General features: G+C 35.8%; 2 protein-coding genes across 2 annotated transcripts; one reads left to right on the top strand and one right to left on the bottom strand.

The window, feature by feature from the left end:
* The first annotated feature begins 203 nt into the window (after positions 1–203).
* On the top strand, positions 204–2,787 carry LOC134658217 (uncharacterized). Its single transcript, XM_063513827.1, has 2 exons — positions 204–355; positions 482–2,787. The coding sequence occupies exons 1-2, from the start codon at positions 250–252 to the stop codon at positions 2,785–2,787; spliced, it is 2,412 nt and encodes an 803-aa protein (XP_063369897.1). The 5' UTR covers positions 204–249.
* Positions 2,788–3,803: 1,016 nt separating this feature from the next.
* LOC134657935 (uncharacterized) lies at positions 3,804–14,723 on the bottom strand. The gene is made up of 9 exons (XM_063513530.1): positions 14,674–14,723; positions 13,555–13,718; positions 12,775–12,838; positions 12,634–12,696; positions 10,967–11,113; positions 10,285–10,428; positions 8,794–9,078; positions 7,038–8,642; positions 3,804–3,858 (listed from the first exon to the last, which is right to left on the bottom strand). The coding sequence occupies exons 1-9, from the start codon at positions 14,714–14,716 to the stop codon at positions 3,815–3,817; spliced, it is 2,559 nt and encodes an 852-aa protein (XP_063369600.1). The 5' UTR covers positions 14,717–14,723; the 3' UTR covers positions 3,804–3,814.
* Positions 14,724–15,825: the final 1,102 nt, after the last annotated feature.

Here is a 15,825-nt window from a genome sequence, read left to right as displayed (position 1 = left end):
CCAGTGAGGTATCACATAATTACAATTTAGAGTAAGGCCAGTGTAATAATGTAATAAATGAAGACTGAAGGGAGTTGCAATAATAAATTATTAGTAAATGCACAAAAAAGATAGAGCTAAGAATTCTACATTAAAATTACACTGAAAACTTCATGTTTAGGTTTAGGATAATGATTTTTTCCATATGATTTTCATGTAAAAATATATGGGTTGTACTATGTCCTTATAGAATTTGACCCCGACAACCTTATGAAGGAGCTACATGAGATAATGCGGGGAAAACGCTCGTTGAAAGAACTTAATGAAACAGAGAGTCCTATTCAATTCCATCACGCAATAGACGAAATAAATGAAGGTAACTATGACAAAGTGGTTTTACTAAAATAACAAATTCTTATTATGTAAATATGTGTAATTGTTTACAGACCAAATAATTACAGGTTACTTTATATAACGAATATATCTCTTTTTGTGTTTATAGATACATTGAAGAACTCAAACATATCTGGAACCCTTGGAGTGAGAAAAGTCGACCCTGGCCTGAAGACCAGCCGAAGATCCGGTGTGTTTGTTAATTCAACCAGTGATCCCCTACATATAGAGTATAACCATCCAACAATATACAATAATCACATTACAGATAAATTTGACACATCTCATAATGCTGACCAATACGATGCTCTGGCCAACGAGAAAATGCACAATATTGTGAATTACACCCAAAAAGTTAAAGATAAAGAACTATCCAAACTTGTAGTAAATGAATTGAAGAAGGGAGAAGAAACTATAGGTGATCCAAATGCACCGGTGGCGTCTAATATTACGTTCACTCCTGAAAAAGATACCCTAACAGCGATGGCGTACATTGCCGGTAACCTATTGAATAAGCTATGGAATTTGGAGAGAGATGCAACTGATGATTCAATAGAAACAGATAATATGAAAAATCAGAAAATTGCTGACTTGCTTGATTTATTTAAAGAACCTTTGACTTATAGACAGGAAGTATTCTTAAAAGACGCTTTGGAACACTTATCAGAAGCAGTGCATAGGAATAAAGATAATAAACAATTTTCACTGTGTGAAACTGTAGATGAAATAAAAAAAGAAATTGTGGGCGATGACAGAATACAAGAAGTAAAAAAAGAAGAAAAAAGGCTGAGCAAGAATGTTAAAGAGTCAAGTGCGGATAATGGTCAGTCTAAATTAATTGAAGTTCTTGGTTTGATAAAAAAATACGAAGACGTACAAACAAATCTTCAAAGTATAAAACATCCAAAAGATATACCGACTCTCTCTACTGAAACACCTATTTTACGTACAGATAAAAAAGATAGTAGTTCTCTTAACCTGTTTGGTAATATTTTGGAAAAAATAACCAATTTACTTATACCAAACAATAAAAGGATGAAAAATAAAATAAGAAATCAAAATATGTTAAGCAACGTTCATAATTTGGAAGAAGATGTTAAGAAAACATTTAATATAAATTTGGATGGAATGAAACTTACACCTGCAGATAAACTAATTTTGGATTATATAAATAGACTACAGTCAAACCCATGTCCATTGTCAAATCAGCAGGAAGATAAGTCCATTCGGAATAAACAAAGCGACATATTACTTAATTTATCTGAGTTTTTCAAAATAAAATCTTACTCCGATCTTATGAACATGATCGACCCAAAACTACAAAAAACTTCAACTCAACCTACACCAACGACGGTAAAATATCAGGAGAGTCGAAGAACGTCAGACAATAACACAAGTACAGATATCGAAAACAATAATACGTCAAGTATAAATGATAAACTCAAACTTCACTTAAAGGCCATAGTCAATGACCTAATTGAATTACAAAATGAAAAAGGAAAAGATCCTAAACTGGGAGATTTCAATATCACCGACGTGTTGCCATGTATTGTTAAAATTATCAATCAAGAGAATAATCAACGTAAAGAAACTAACTATTATACACAGAGTGCATTATTAAATAAAATTAAAATTGTTTTAGGAGCAATTAAAAAAGATATTAGAGAAATGCCTCAAAGTCGCAGGAGTATGGGTACTGGTCCGAGGCCTAAATCAGCCGTAGTTTGGGAGCGTGTAGTTAAAAATTTAGAGCAAACTCCTCAACCAAGCAGAAGATTCTTAAAAATTGTCAAACCGCAATCGTATGAAGTAGTGAAGAAAATGATAGATCATATGGAATCAAATAACTCTAACACATACAAATCTGTAGCGCTAAATAAAGATATACCAGCGGCTGATAAGCAAATGTTTTTAAATACTTTATTAATGGAGACTATTAATTATGCAAGCATAATAGGAAAGTTGCTTGTATTGAATAGTGAAAAAAAGCTACCGGAAAAAGAACTAGACGACCTTCTTGAATTTGTTGATACTGCAACCACGAATTTTGATTTAAACACAAAATTAGTGAGGGATCTTGGTACGCCCAAACAAAAAAGATTCAATGTTCTACCTAACAACAAACAAGCTTTAAAAAATGTAAACAAAATGTCTGATATTAATGATAACTATAAATTAAACAGCGAACTAACATTGAATCAACTCATTAAGACTAGAGTTAAGCAATATATGAAAATGAAGGAATCTGAAAAGGCAACTGAAGATATGGGATATAACATAGCTCAAAGGATCCTATCAAATTTAGAAAGGGGAAGTGAGAGATTAGCCCGGGAACTCTACAAAATTTTAATTGAAACCAGTCAACGAGAGAGTGCACCAGGTAAACTACTAAATCATAATTTGCGTATATTTTAGCAATGAAAGGATTTCATATCCAAAAATATGACATTAGCATTACACCTAGTTACAAAAAAAAGGTAACTCTTTTTAGTATAGGGAATATTACACGAAACTCTGCGTAGGGGGCGCCACTTTCACAATCCGTCACAATCTAAGGGTCTGCCGCAAACGAGAGTCGCAATTTAGTTATTTAACTCACTCTTGCATATTCGAGCGATAAAGAGGCAGATAGCTGAGTTTGCTCTTCTTGTGGATAAAATGCATCTTTCTCATTATTTTATTTTTTTATAATATCGAGAAACACGGCGGTGTGTCCTGTCAAAAAGCCTTGCGACATTGCAGTTTCAATGTTACTCAGTCCTATTTAACCAAATTATTTAATTCAGAATTGGGTACTTTCCTACTAGTCAAATCAGCTTCTTTTTTAGCAAAACGATTTGCCAATATGGAATTTATATAAAAACGTGTGTAGTGACGTCACGGTCAACTCGCCTACTTTTTATATTTCTATTTGATTTATTAAATAGAAATTGTGGTTAAAATGACTTCTATCTATGTTTGTCTAAGAATTATCTGGTGCTTTATTTCGTGCACGGTGTGAAATAATTTATTTTAGCTAGAGGAAAGTACCCAATTTGTACACAATATTACTTTATAAAATATTGAGTATTACTTTTTGTTTTCAGCATCGAAACCTGTCATGAGAAGTAGCATATCAGTTAGCAAACGACCTATTCGTTTAGAAGATTCATCGAACAAGCAATGGGCTTCTGAAGACTTGTTTCTTAAAACATTGGAATCCGCCTGGAAAAATGTACAAACCGCATAAATAAATAAAAAACTCTGTGTCATAGAAGCTGTGTACCTTATAGTTAAGTTAATTTATATTTTTTGTACATTTTTAGATGAAATTGACGAAATAAAAAACATACTCATAATATTTTACTTTATTTTTCTTCCGATTGTACTATTTATATTAGCGAATTAGGATTAGCGTGTTTGTGTGACTTGGCCAAAATATCTCAATGGCCGATTGGCCAATTCAGTGTTGAGTGTGTTGGGTTCTAACGCCTTTTTTGGGTTTTCCTGAAAGGAATTTTGAGAGATGTGTTAAAATATTGTCTAAAGGTATTAGATAAGTAAGTATAGTAATTAGTCTTGGAGCTTTTTTGATGCTGAAAAAATAAAAACACAGATCGGCACGCTCCGACGCAGTACAATACAATATAGTAGGAGATTCGGCATATATGGTCGACCTTCACCGATCTGTCTGACGGATGAAACTTACATATTATGAAAGAAAATATGTTCCTGAACATAAATAAATAGGGTTGCCTAAAGAAATATGGTCAAGGCTATTTTTAATTAATTTTTGAAAAAAAAATTTTTTTTCTTCAAATTTCACCGATCTGTCTGACAAACGAAATAAGTTCCAATGGAAAGTATACAACTTGTACAACATAAATCAACTAGGTTGCCTATCTTTTTCCGGTCACTATTATGTGGTTGCCTAGTTTAAACAGGTGAGTTTTTATCGATAATTGCACTCATTTGTCTGACGCTTGAATTATACATCAAAATGATGGTAATTTTATTGCGAATACAGTGGCATAGGGTTGCCTGCGAAAATCCGGTCACAAATAAGGGTTGCCAGGCTTTTAAATAAAATAAGAAGGGAAGACTTTTAGCGATAACTCATAAACGGCTTAACTTATCATGTTTGTTTTAATTTTGTTTGAATGAGTTTTTTAAGCACTATTTTTATGATTTTTTCATATTTTTTGGATCGATTTTTCAAAAGTTAGAAGGAATAACCGTTTTTTGTTCTTTTTAAATTATTATTTCCGAAATAATACACTTTATCAAAAAATGTTGTTTGCAGAACCCCATTTATTTTTAAAGAGCGACACCCCACACTATAGGATAAAAATAAAATCACATACATTTTGTTTCTTTCAAAGCGATTATTTTCGAAAACATTCACTTAATTAAAAAATGTTTTTCTAAGACCCCTATTCATTTTAAAAGACCTATCCAACGACATCCCACACATTAAGGTTGAAACGAAAAAAAATTGCCACACACATTTAGTTTCTTTCGAAGCGTTTATTTCCCAAAAATTTTCACTTTATCAAAAAATGTCTATAGAAAACCCCCATCTATTTTAAAAGACCTATCCAACGACACCCCACATTATAGACTTGAAACGAAGAAAACAATTTCACACACATTATGTATCTTTTAAATTAAAAGATACATAATATGTGTGAAATTGTTTCAACCATATGATGTGGGATATCGTTGGATAGGTCTTTTAAAATTAATAGGGGTTTCAGAAAATCATTTTTTGATAAAGTGAACATTTTCGGAAATAATCGCATTAAAAGTTTTAATGCGATTATTTCCGAAAATGTTCACTTCAACCATATGATGTGGGATATCGTTGGATAGGTCTTTTAAAATTAATAGGGGTTTCAGAAAATTATTTTTTGATAAAGTGAACATTTTCGGAAATAATCGCATTAAAACTTTTAAAAAAATAATGCTCACCTACATTTTGTTTCGTTAGAAGCGATTATTTTCGAAAATGTTCACTTTATCAAAAAATGTGTGGGGTGTCGTTGGATAGGTCTTTCAAAATAAATAGGGGTCTGCAAACAACATTTTTTGATAAAGTGAATCATTTCGGAAATAATAATTTAGAAAGAACAAAAAACGGTTATTTTTTCTAACTTTTGAAAAATCGATCCAAAAAATATGAAAAAAATCATAAAAATAGTGCTTAAAAAACTCATTCAAACAAAATTAAAACAAACATGATAAGTTAAGCCGTTTATGAGTTATCGCTAAAAGTCTTCCCTTCTTATTTTATTTAAAAGCCTGGCAACCCTTATTTGTGACCGGATTTTCGCAGGCAACCCTATACCACTGTATTCGCAATAAAATTACCATCATTTTGATGTATAATTCAAGCGTCAGACAGATGAGTGCAATTATCGATAAAAACTCACCTGTTTAAACTAGGCAACCACATAATAGTGACCGGAAAAAGATAGGCAACCTAGTTGATTTATGTTGTACAAGTTGTATACTTTCCATTGGAACTTATTTCGTTTGTCAGACAGATCTGTGAAATTTGAAGAAAAAAATTTTTTTTTCAAAAATTAATTAAAAATAGCCTTGACCATATTTCTTTAGGCAACCCTATTTATTTATGTTCAGGAACATATTTTCTTTCATAATATGTAAGTTTCATCCGTCAGACAGATCGGTGAAGGTCGACCATATATGCCGGATCTTAGACTAATACAAGTGTGGTTGAGACCACATACAATGCATATATTTATAATCCCCCCAAACCTAGAAGCGGAGTCGTAACTTCTCATTCATACTTGTATGGTCGCAACAAGAGTGGACGAGATAGTAATAAAACCAGTTGGCAGTTTGACTTGCTGATGCAGTGGATTTTCTATAGCCATCCTGAAGTATTTTTACTTCGAGCGACTACAGATGTGGGATGTGGGCGCCTATGTTGACTGACAGCCTCCATTTGGTTCACAATCTGACCTCGGGCTATGTGCGGCTATTATGTTAGAGCAGAATCTTTAAGGTACCTTTTTGAGGCCGAGTAGGGTGTTGGGAGAAAGTTCTACCAACTTTTTGCCCTTTTCGGGTAGTACTACCAATTTTCTTCACTTTCTTTTGCCCTTTTCGGGTCGTGGCAGGACGACGAGTTGTCCGTACTTTTAGATGGGGAAGCGTGGTACCCGCGGGATGCCGTTTTTTAGGCATGGCACCGCCATGGCGTTTAGCAGGTGGCAGAGTGTAATGTTTACGATATTGTGGGTGCGCTGTTGTCTGACCGATGAATGGACCTGCAAAGCAGGATCCTTTTGTAACTGGACGCGTTGAAGTAGTTTCGAAAGCGCAAGAAATTTTTTAATTAATTCAACACTGGTCTACTGTCGAGAAATGAACTGTCTCAGAGGATTCACAAGATGTGGTGGACATTGAAAGGGTTATTTCCCATAAATAAAGTCATTTAAGGGGCCCACTGATTAACAGTCCGCCGGACGGTATCGGCCTGTCATTTGTTCGGAACTGTCAAAATTTTGTTCTAACTGACAGGCCGATACCGTCGGGCGGATTGTTAATCAGTGGGCCCCTTTAGAATTACTTAAAAACATACAATCAGAAGAATCTTTAGCCAGATGTCGGAAAAGAATTTAAATATTATATCTTGTTTCAATGTTTTTATTACGTACCTATGTTTCCCACCGCTATTCGTTTATTTAATTTAGCGTTTAATGTATTATTTCCTTTAATACCTCTTAAATACTTTGGTATAATGTGATTCAATCGTTTTGTGTACTGTTTTACCGATCTCTTATTTCTGGCACGATAAGCCTCAAAATTATGTTGCCATTTTTTCATGACTTCTAAGAATTTTTGCTTATTCACTTCTTCAGCTCTTCTTCTTACTTTATCATTAACTATGTACGACTTAGGCTTTATTTTACCTTGAATATATTTTCGTAAATTTTTATTTGAATTAGAAAATGCGTTTTTGATGTGATGCCACAGGGATCCTGTTTGTTCATCTCTTCTCTTAGGAGTAAATGCCTCTGCAAAGATTGTTTTTATAGCGAAATTTTTTATACGTTGATCAATGCTGGATAAATAATTCGAAATATCGGCAATTAAATTCTTGCCAACGTACTCTTCAATAAAGCTCATTCGTCGACTAAGCCCAAACTGGATAGAAACTAAAGCATCTGTTATTTTATCTATTCCTTGCGAAAGAGATAAATGCAATAATTTCATGTGATATAGTTGATCCGCTGGTTTGAGTGTATGCATTTCAGCTGACATGTTTTGCCATTCTTCTACAAGGGAGGTTAATAATTGTGTTAAATTAAAATTTTGATCTCTTATTGATGGATGAGTATCAGCAAAACCTTTTATGTATTGCTTGTTGACAATCCTTTTCAAAATGTTCTTAATTTTAGATGATAGAGGGCTTAAAGCATTTGTGGATATCCTGTCGTTATCTATCATTACCAGCATTCTTGTAAGCGCTCGCTTTATAAGCTTTATTTGATAAATATTACTGGTACTTGGCTGGAATACCCTTCGTTCAGGTTTTGGTTCCGAATCATATATTTTGTGTATTGGAGAAGTATCTATCGATGGTGTAGTATTTGTTACAAATCTATTATCTATGTTGCTATTATTTTTCGCATGTTCAGTTTGTCGATAATCTCTAAAGTTTTTCATATAATAAGATGTTAACGCAAATAATAAAGGCTTAATATTTGAGACACTTTCTGCAACAGAATTCACTCCTAGCTTTTTAAGTTTTATAATTGCGTAAATATCTCTTAATGTATCTTTTACATCCCTTTTCAAATTACTCATATAGAAATTTAGCATATCAACTCTCCAGTTTCCATGTTTTTTAGCATTTTCGTCAGAATTTTGCTTGTGTATGATATCAGAAACGTTTGAATTAGTTTGATATTTCTTAAGTAATTTTAGGAGACTCTCTCTAACGTAATTTAAATGATTTATCTCTTTTCGTTCATTACGAATTAATACAGTTACAACATCTATAATGTGTTGTAGTTCCTTTTCTGAATATGTTACGTTTATTTTCTTGATGTCTAAACTTGGTGTCACGTTATTTGCTTTTGTTTTTCGATTTTCTATTGTTTTGGTTTGATTTTCTAGTTTAGTCTCATTCACGTGTCTTACGTTTCTTTTTAATACTACAGCGACAGAATTAATATCAGATGGCTGTTTATCGGGGTCAATATCATCAGTGTCGGTTAATATAGCATTAATACTATTTGGTTGATCATTTGAAGGTTCTAGAATGAAAATGAAGTTAATTTAATATGGTAATACACATTAAGGATTATTAATATGAAAAGCATAATAAAGGTCAACAAAGCAAAGTATTTTTAATATTAAAATAGAGATTATTCATTTAGAAACGAATAAGTATTCTAGTTTTCTTACCATTCGCATAAGACTTTTCTTTGATATATTTTCTTAGATCTTTAAGCAAATTTATATTTAGATGAGGGTTATCTACTGGTGTTTTATCATCTTTGCCTTCTTCAATATTCCTAAGCATTTTTAAAAACTTATTTGTATCATTACTTTCGTGTTTTTTGACATAATTCATATCGTCTCCCGAATGATTTATGAAGTCTTCCAGATTATCATTAGTTAGTATGTCATCAAACACCAAATTATTATTGTCATCATTGGTAAGATTTTTCATGGTAGCTGAGGCTGTCACTGAAATAAATAGATCTTTGAATTAATATCCAATGTTTTAAGAATACGTGTACGAATTATACAGAGAAATTAAGGATATTTAAACCAGGACTAAGATCTAGGATAGCTTTTACTAATTTTGGTTATTCTCTAAAAGAGCTAGGTAATCTGTATGATGTTCTCTGACATTTTGCCTTTTTTTTAAGTTTTAGATATTTATTCTCATAATATAATATTACAATATAAATTATCCCAAAACTAATCTACAGGAATTTATTATTATCGTCACTTATTTAATACTAATTACTTTCAAGGTTTGTTTAGTATACACTAGCGACCCGCCCCGGCTTCGCACGGGTTACACAAAACCTTAACATGTCAAAGTATCTATAATTTTATTGTCTGTATGTCTATCTTTCTGTTACCTCTTCACACTTATACCGCTGAACAGGTTAAGCTGAAATTTTCTATGGAGATAGTTAAAGACCCGAAGATGGACATCATCATTGGCCTTAAAGTCTATTACAGACTATTGAAACAGTGTCAGGTAGGGCGACAACGTTTTTCGTGGCTATGTAAGCCAATACGGGAGCGGCAAACACGACCACAGGCCTGGCAGGTGTAAATTACCCGTGGCGAACAAGTGTCGGGCTGATGACGCTTGGCTCGCTCACTTGCGAGTGTCTTAAACCAAGCGTCGTCGTGAATTTTACGCCCGTCGAACACCAGTTTGCGCCACTTGTCTCTGTCCTCGGCAAGCTTCTCCCATTTATGAACCATGGACCATGGATGGACATAGGATAAGTTTTATCAAGCAGACAAGGTCGCGGGCAGACACTGGTTAATTATAATCATCACCATCATCTTCCTCGCATTGTCCCGGCATTTTGCCGTGGCTCATGGGAGCCTGGGGTCCGCTTGGCAACTAATTCCAGGAATTGGCGAGGGCATTAGTTTTTACGAAAGCGACTGCCATCTGACCTTCCAACCCAGATGGAAAACTAGGCCTTATTGAGATTAGTCCGGTTTCCTCACGACGTTATCCTTCACCGAAAAGCGGCTGGTAAATATCAAATGATATTTCATAGGTACATAAGTTTCGAAAAACTCATTGGTACGAACCGGGGTTTGAACCCGCGCGACCTCCGGATTGCAAGGCGCACGCTCTTACCGCTAGGCCACCAGCGCTTAATGGTTAAGTACTGGTTAATAGGAAGCAATATTTACCAATAGCTGTAGACCGAGGAGTAATATCATTGATGACTTTAACATCGTTGGCTTTGGAGACGCCCATCCAATCCATTAGGTCATCAAACATACTACGTGTCGATGCTTCCTCTGAGCCATCATAAGATCTCTTATATCTTGGTGCTAAAAATACAGAATTATACAATATTATTAAATATATGAGATGAAAGAACACCTTTGTTGAAAATATAACAGTTTAACTAGTTTTACTAACGTCTAGAACCGGCACAGAGAACCAGTATTTTGCGCCATGAGTTGCTGTCGTTTTGACAACAAACTATGGAAGTGAATCTCGCGACCTAAACGCGTAAGCGCCATGAATTTTACGGCGCTTACGACGTTTTGTTCGCGTGGTACATTTTAACCGATTAAAAACTGAGAACCTCCTTTTTTTTTCAAGGCGGTTAAAAACGTTAAATTAATGATGTCAAAAAGTTAAAAAAAACCTTCAGATCAAAAAAATATAATAAAAAAAATACGTGTAACATGTCAGACGAAAAAAACTATTATTTCACTCGACAATTCGATTTCGCACTTATCGGGTTTGAGCCATTCATCGCTTATCCCTAGAGCTTGTTATGAAATTAAAGATTTGTTTAAGTGACTTTACTTGTGTCTTTCTTTTTTGTTGATAAAAACATGATTTTAAGGAATACTTTACGTTTCACGTCTTTTAAGCTCTCGGCAACCGATGTGATTATTCGATAGTCGATGTCCAAATGTACGTTGCTGCATTTCGAGGTTTCACTACAATTCCATTGGCCCGATTCGTCGCAGTCGCACGACTCGCAGCCTAGGCAGATGTTGTCTGAAAGTTATAAATAAAATGGATTATAACCACCCACCATTTAAAAAAACCGGCCAAGTGCGAGTCGGACTCGCGCACGGAGGGTTCCGCACCATCAACAAAAAATAGAGCAAAACAAGGAAAAAAACGGTCACCCATCCAAGTACTGACCCCGCCCGACGTTGCTTAACTTCGGTCAAAAATCACGTTTGTTGTATGGGAGCCCCACTTAAATCTTTATTTTATTCTGTTTTTAGTATTTGTTGTTATAGCGGCAACAGAAATACATCATCTGTGAAAATTTCAACTGTCTTGCTATCACGGTTCGTGAGATACAGCCTGGTGACAGACGGACGTACGGACGGACAGCGGAGTCTTAGTAATAGGGTCCCGTTTTTACCCTTTGGGTACGGAACCCTAAAAATTACGGTACATATGGTGCTACTTTTCGTTCGAATTAACACTTTCCGTGCTTATGTCGAAAGTTTAAAGCCTTTAGGGAAGGTAGAGAGAGGGCAATAGAGAATACTCTCTCCAGGCGAATGTTACGCCTGGGGACCGAAGTCCACTGAGAGGTAGTCAGAAGGAGTATATACAGTGTGTGGCCTATAACGCGGGCGAAAAATTAAAACGTAGATTCTACTCCTCAAACTAGACAATGTTTGATCAGCGACTTTTATAAATAACTTGTGGTTTGTATTTTAAAACACTTTAAAATTTAATCGAACACGCAATGTATTACGAAATTGATTATGCCTGTACGGTGACAAGACTGACGGGCAATGTCAATTAGACGGAATTTAAAGTACATTGATAATATTATTTAGTTTGTTTGAAAAAGGGACAATTTTAAGACTACATAATTTCAAAAAGTTGTTGAACAAAAGTTTTATTGTTTGAGGAGTCGAATCTACGTTTTAATTTTTCGCCCGCGTTATAGGCCACAGACTGTATAGTAAGTGACATTTGAAACTCCGTAAGTGCGTTGTAGGCTTCTACCAAATTAGGGTTTAGCTTCCTAACGCCATCTATTAGAATCATGTGGTAAGTCGTCGACAGTGACAGCTGAAGGAGACGCCACAGGCCATATGAAGGGTACACGGAAAGAACATGTCTAGTCACTTTTTTAGAAAAATGAGATTGTTATCTCAAAATGAAGAGCTCTTAATGAACTATTAGTTACATCTTTTGCTACCACTGTATAATAACTGTAACACAACTTTTTTTTTAGTTAATAATACCTGGTCGCGGAATTACCATACGTTTTGACATTGTTCTAAATGTTCACCGCGGTTACTCAAAATGTTACTAAAGTGACTCTAGACATGTTCTTTCCGTGCACCCTTCATACGTACCTACTGTAAAACGTTGTACGATACACGTGCGAATAGGTAATTCGCAATTCGTGTCGATTTAAAACACTCCCTTCGGTCGTGTTTTGATTTATCGCCGCTCGTTGCGCATTTCCTACTTTCCGCACTTGTATCGTAAACAACTATTTTTCCACAGATTAAAAAGTATTATAAAACAACACTTCGTACCTTTACTGCAAGTTGTATACGATGAGATGAGAGGAATACATACATTGTATTCTGTTAACGAATCTGTAAACAATATTTGGTTTCGACTAAAAAGTACATTGTAAACAAATGTATTTAAATAGTTGTATTTTTTTATATTACCTTCCAGAACTAAATCATACATCATTGAATCCATTTTAGTCTTCAATTCGTCGTTCACGATTTTCTGAAAAATAAATAGAAGTCAGTTTCATAGATGAAATAAATACTTATACTGGTTTTCTCGTTTTAATTTGTCCTAAATTAGTTTTTTACCTAAGGTAGGGAGTTATATTTTAAAATCACAAAAATACTTATTCAAAACCGTGAGTTACTTACTATAGCCAACCGAAGAGTATTTATCAGTGGCGGCGCGTCCATGAAAGTCGATTCCCACCGGCTTGCCTGGTTTTGGACGTTTGAGCAGAGTTGTAAAGACAATATGTGACCCAAACTAGCCCCGGCTTGCCTATGAATATGTTTGATGCGCCGCCACTTGTATCTATCTAGACTGCGGGACCTTGGGCTGTGGAGGCTAGGGAGTTTGTGAGGGATTTGGGTCGGCGGCTGAGGGACAGGGGGTGCGACCCTCGGTCCGGATCGTACCTGGTCCAACAGATCTCATTGGCCATTCAGCGCGGTAACGCTGCCAGCGTAATGGGGACATTTGAGCCAGGTACGATTCGTGACGGTTATATTGTTTAACTTAGATTTTAGAATGACGAAGCCTGCTGCGGATATCATCCTTGTTGTGTTTGGGACGAAGCATGTTGCTGATTTGCATTTGTGGCCACCGGACGAAGCCTGCGTTGTGGATTTCTTACATATATAACTAGAGTTTTTTCTTGAATAAATTACTTTGACTATTTATCTAGTATAACTTCATAAGACAGAGATAGATACCATTCCATCTCCTTCTACCAAGACGTCTGTAACAGCTGCGTTGTAGCCACACCGGTCCATGCTGAGACAGTCAAACTCCCCATAGCAGACTTGGCAAGCCACTTCATTCCGCCGAAAAACTCGAGGGTACTTCACGTAGTGAAACGACAGCGATGGGTCTAAGGCTGAAAGCAAAACAGTTGGGTCATAAGATACAATACAACACAATCGTCAACTGATTGTTATGTAGGTATTCAAAACGAATTAGAGCACTCCACTTGGTCTTGTCAGTGGGGAGACACTCCTGACTTCGGGCAAACTCGGCTCCGTTCGGCGCAGCATTGCTCCTAGCAATTATTAGGGTTGACACAACTCGACGTCCCTTTGCGTGCACGACCACAGATAAGATAATGAATTGAATTTTGACAACCCTAAATAGCCGAAAGGGATAGTGCCATGAGTTAGAAAGAGATATCATGATTCGACCCTGAATCGCTGTCAAACTTCGGTTTTGTAGGAAGTGTCCTTTCTGTACGGTAGTACTATTACTTATTCTGTGGTCTTGTCTGTCCTAACTATAGAGCGATTGTTACTTGTACGAGGACATACTTAAATCAGTCGAAAAAAAATCGATGTCATACAGAAGCGTAGCGTTTTAATTAAAAGAAAGAAGAATATAATTAATTGCCACGGAAAACAAATGACATGAATAAGACTTTTCTATAGGTCTAATTTTTTTTAAACGTTTTGTTTTTATAATAGCAAGCTGATTTGACTTGTTAGCGAGTTAAAAATAAAATATCTGGGAGACCGAGCTTTGCTCGGAAAACATACAAAAACTCTAAAATTTGCGTATTCCCAGAGATAAGACATAGCTAGATCGATTATTCGACTCCGAAACCGTTAATTCATCGAAATCGTTAGGGCCGTTTCTGAGATCCCCGAAATATGTATATAAATAAATAAATAAATATACAAGAATTGCTCGTTTAAAGATATAGAGTATGTTCGGAAAGAGAAGAGTCGTGGAATGTATTGGGCCCCATACATTCCACGACTCTTCTCTTTCCGCACAGACTCTAAGATAAGATAAACATTGTATTTATGTTTGTATAGGAATTTGTAAAATGTCAAACTCACCGGCCACAGCACTGAGGAGCGCAAGCGCCGTCGCAACCAACATGTCTATCGTCAACAACGGCGGATGTAATGTAACGCGATACTGTGTTGTTGGTGGCACGGACTTGGACAGGAAAAACTAAAATTCCTAATTCCCTATTTATAATGAAAACATACTGAATGAATGGAGTCCCCCTGAATGCATTAAGCACAAAGTAAACTATAGTAGATTGTAACCAAGGAAGCGCTGGTGGCCTAGCGGTAAGAGCGTGCGACTTGCTATCCGGAGGTCGCGGGTTCGAACCCCGGCTCGTACCAATGAGTTTTTCGGAACTTATGTACGAAATATCATTTGATATTTACCAGTCGCTTTTCGGTGAAGGAAAACATCGTGAGGAAACCGGACTAATCCCAATACAGGCCTAGTTTACCCTCTGGGTTGGAAGGTCAGATGGCAGTCGCTTTCGTAAAAACTAGTGCTCACGCCAATTACTGGGATTAGTTGCCAAGCGGACCTCAGGCTCCCATGAGCCGTGGCAAAAATGCCGGGACAACGCGAGCAAGATGATGAGTAGATTGTAACCAAGGGATGAAATGATGCCTTTTACCCGAGTTAAACGCTCATTTCATTTCGAATCCGAGGAAAGTAAAATGCATCTGTTTTTTTTAAAACATGACTGTAGTCATAAGAATACATTTTTATAGTATTTTTGAGGGTTCTTTAAATTAACAATTTAGGCGACATTTTCGTTATTTATAGGATGGAAATTGTATAACAAATTCATTTAAATTTTAAACCCAAATTTCAGTTGTTTATCGAAAAAAAAAATCGTACTTGGAACCTAAAATGCTCTAATACTTAGTGCAGAAACGTATAATTTTTTGTACACATGTAATATGGGCCTGATCTAAATTTCTAAATAAATAAAATAAATAAATTAGTGTGACTGTAACAGTTGTGTTTCGTTCGCTACGTAGCGTTAGCGATTGGCATGTTGTCTGAGGGCCAGTTTATTCTAAATCCGCTCCTGAGCAGGTCGGGTACGGCGCGTGTTTACTAACATGCGCGAGCGCAGCTCCCTTGACTGCAGTCTTGCGCCGACGATGCTGCCGCTACTGCTGCTGCTCGGCACGGCCAGTGCAGGTACGTTTTTTTTTAATTTTATTACCTCA

Source organism: Cydia amplana, chromosome 21 (genome assembly GCF_948474715.1).
Source record: "Cydia amplana chromosome 21, ilCydAmpl1.1, whole genome shotgun sequence".
Taxonomy (NCBI): domain Eukaryota; kingdom Metazoa; phylum Arthropoda; class Insecta; order Lepidoptera; family Tortricidae; genus Cydia; species Cydia amplana.
This window is presented reverse-complemented; position numbering and strand designations above follow the sequence as displayed.

What these genes read in the sequence shown, in the direction of transcription:
- LOC134658217 (XM_063513827.1), top strand. Translation starts at nt 250, where the DNA reads ATGAAGGAGCTACATGAGATAATGCGGGGAAAACGCTCGTTGAAAGAA. An exon ending in AATAGACGAAATAAATGAAG is followed by an intron (nt 356 to 481) that starts GTAACTATGACA and finishes TTGTGTTTATAG; the next exon opens with ATACATTGAAGAACTCAAAC.
- LOC134657935 (XM_063513530.1), bottom strand. Translation starts at nt 14,716, where the DNA reads ATGTTGGTTGCGACGGCGCTTGCGCTCCTCAGTGCTGTGGCCG. An exon ending in TGGTAGAAGGAGATGGAATG is followed by an intron (nt 12,839 to 13,554) that starts GTATCTATCTCT and finishes TTTATTTTTCAG; the next exon opens with AAAATCGTGAACGACGAATT. An exon ending in TCCTCGGTCTACAGCTATTG is followed by an intron (nt 9,079 to 10,284) that starts GTAAATATTGCT and finishes TATTTATTTCAG; the next exon opens with TGACAGCCTCAGCTACCATG.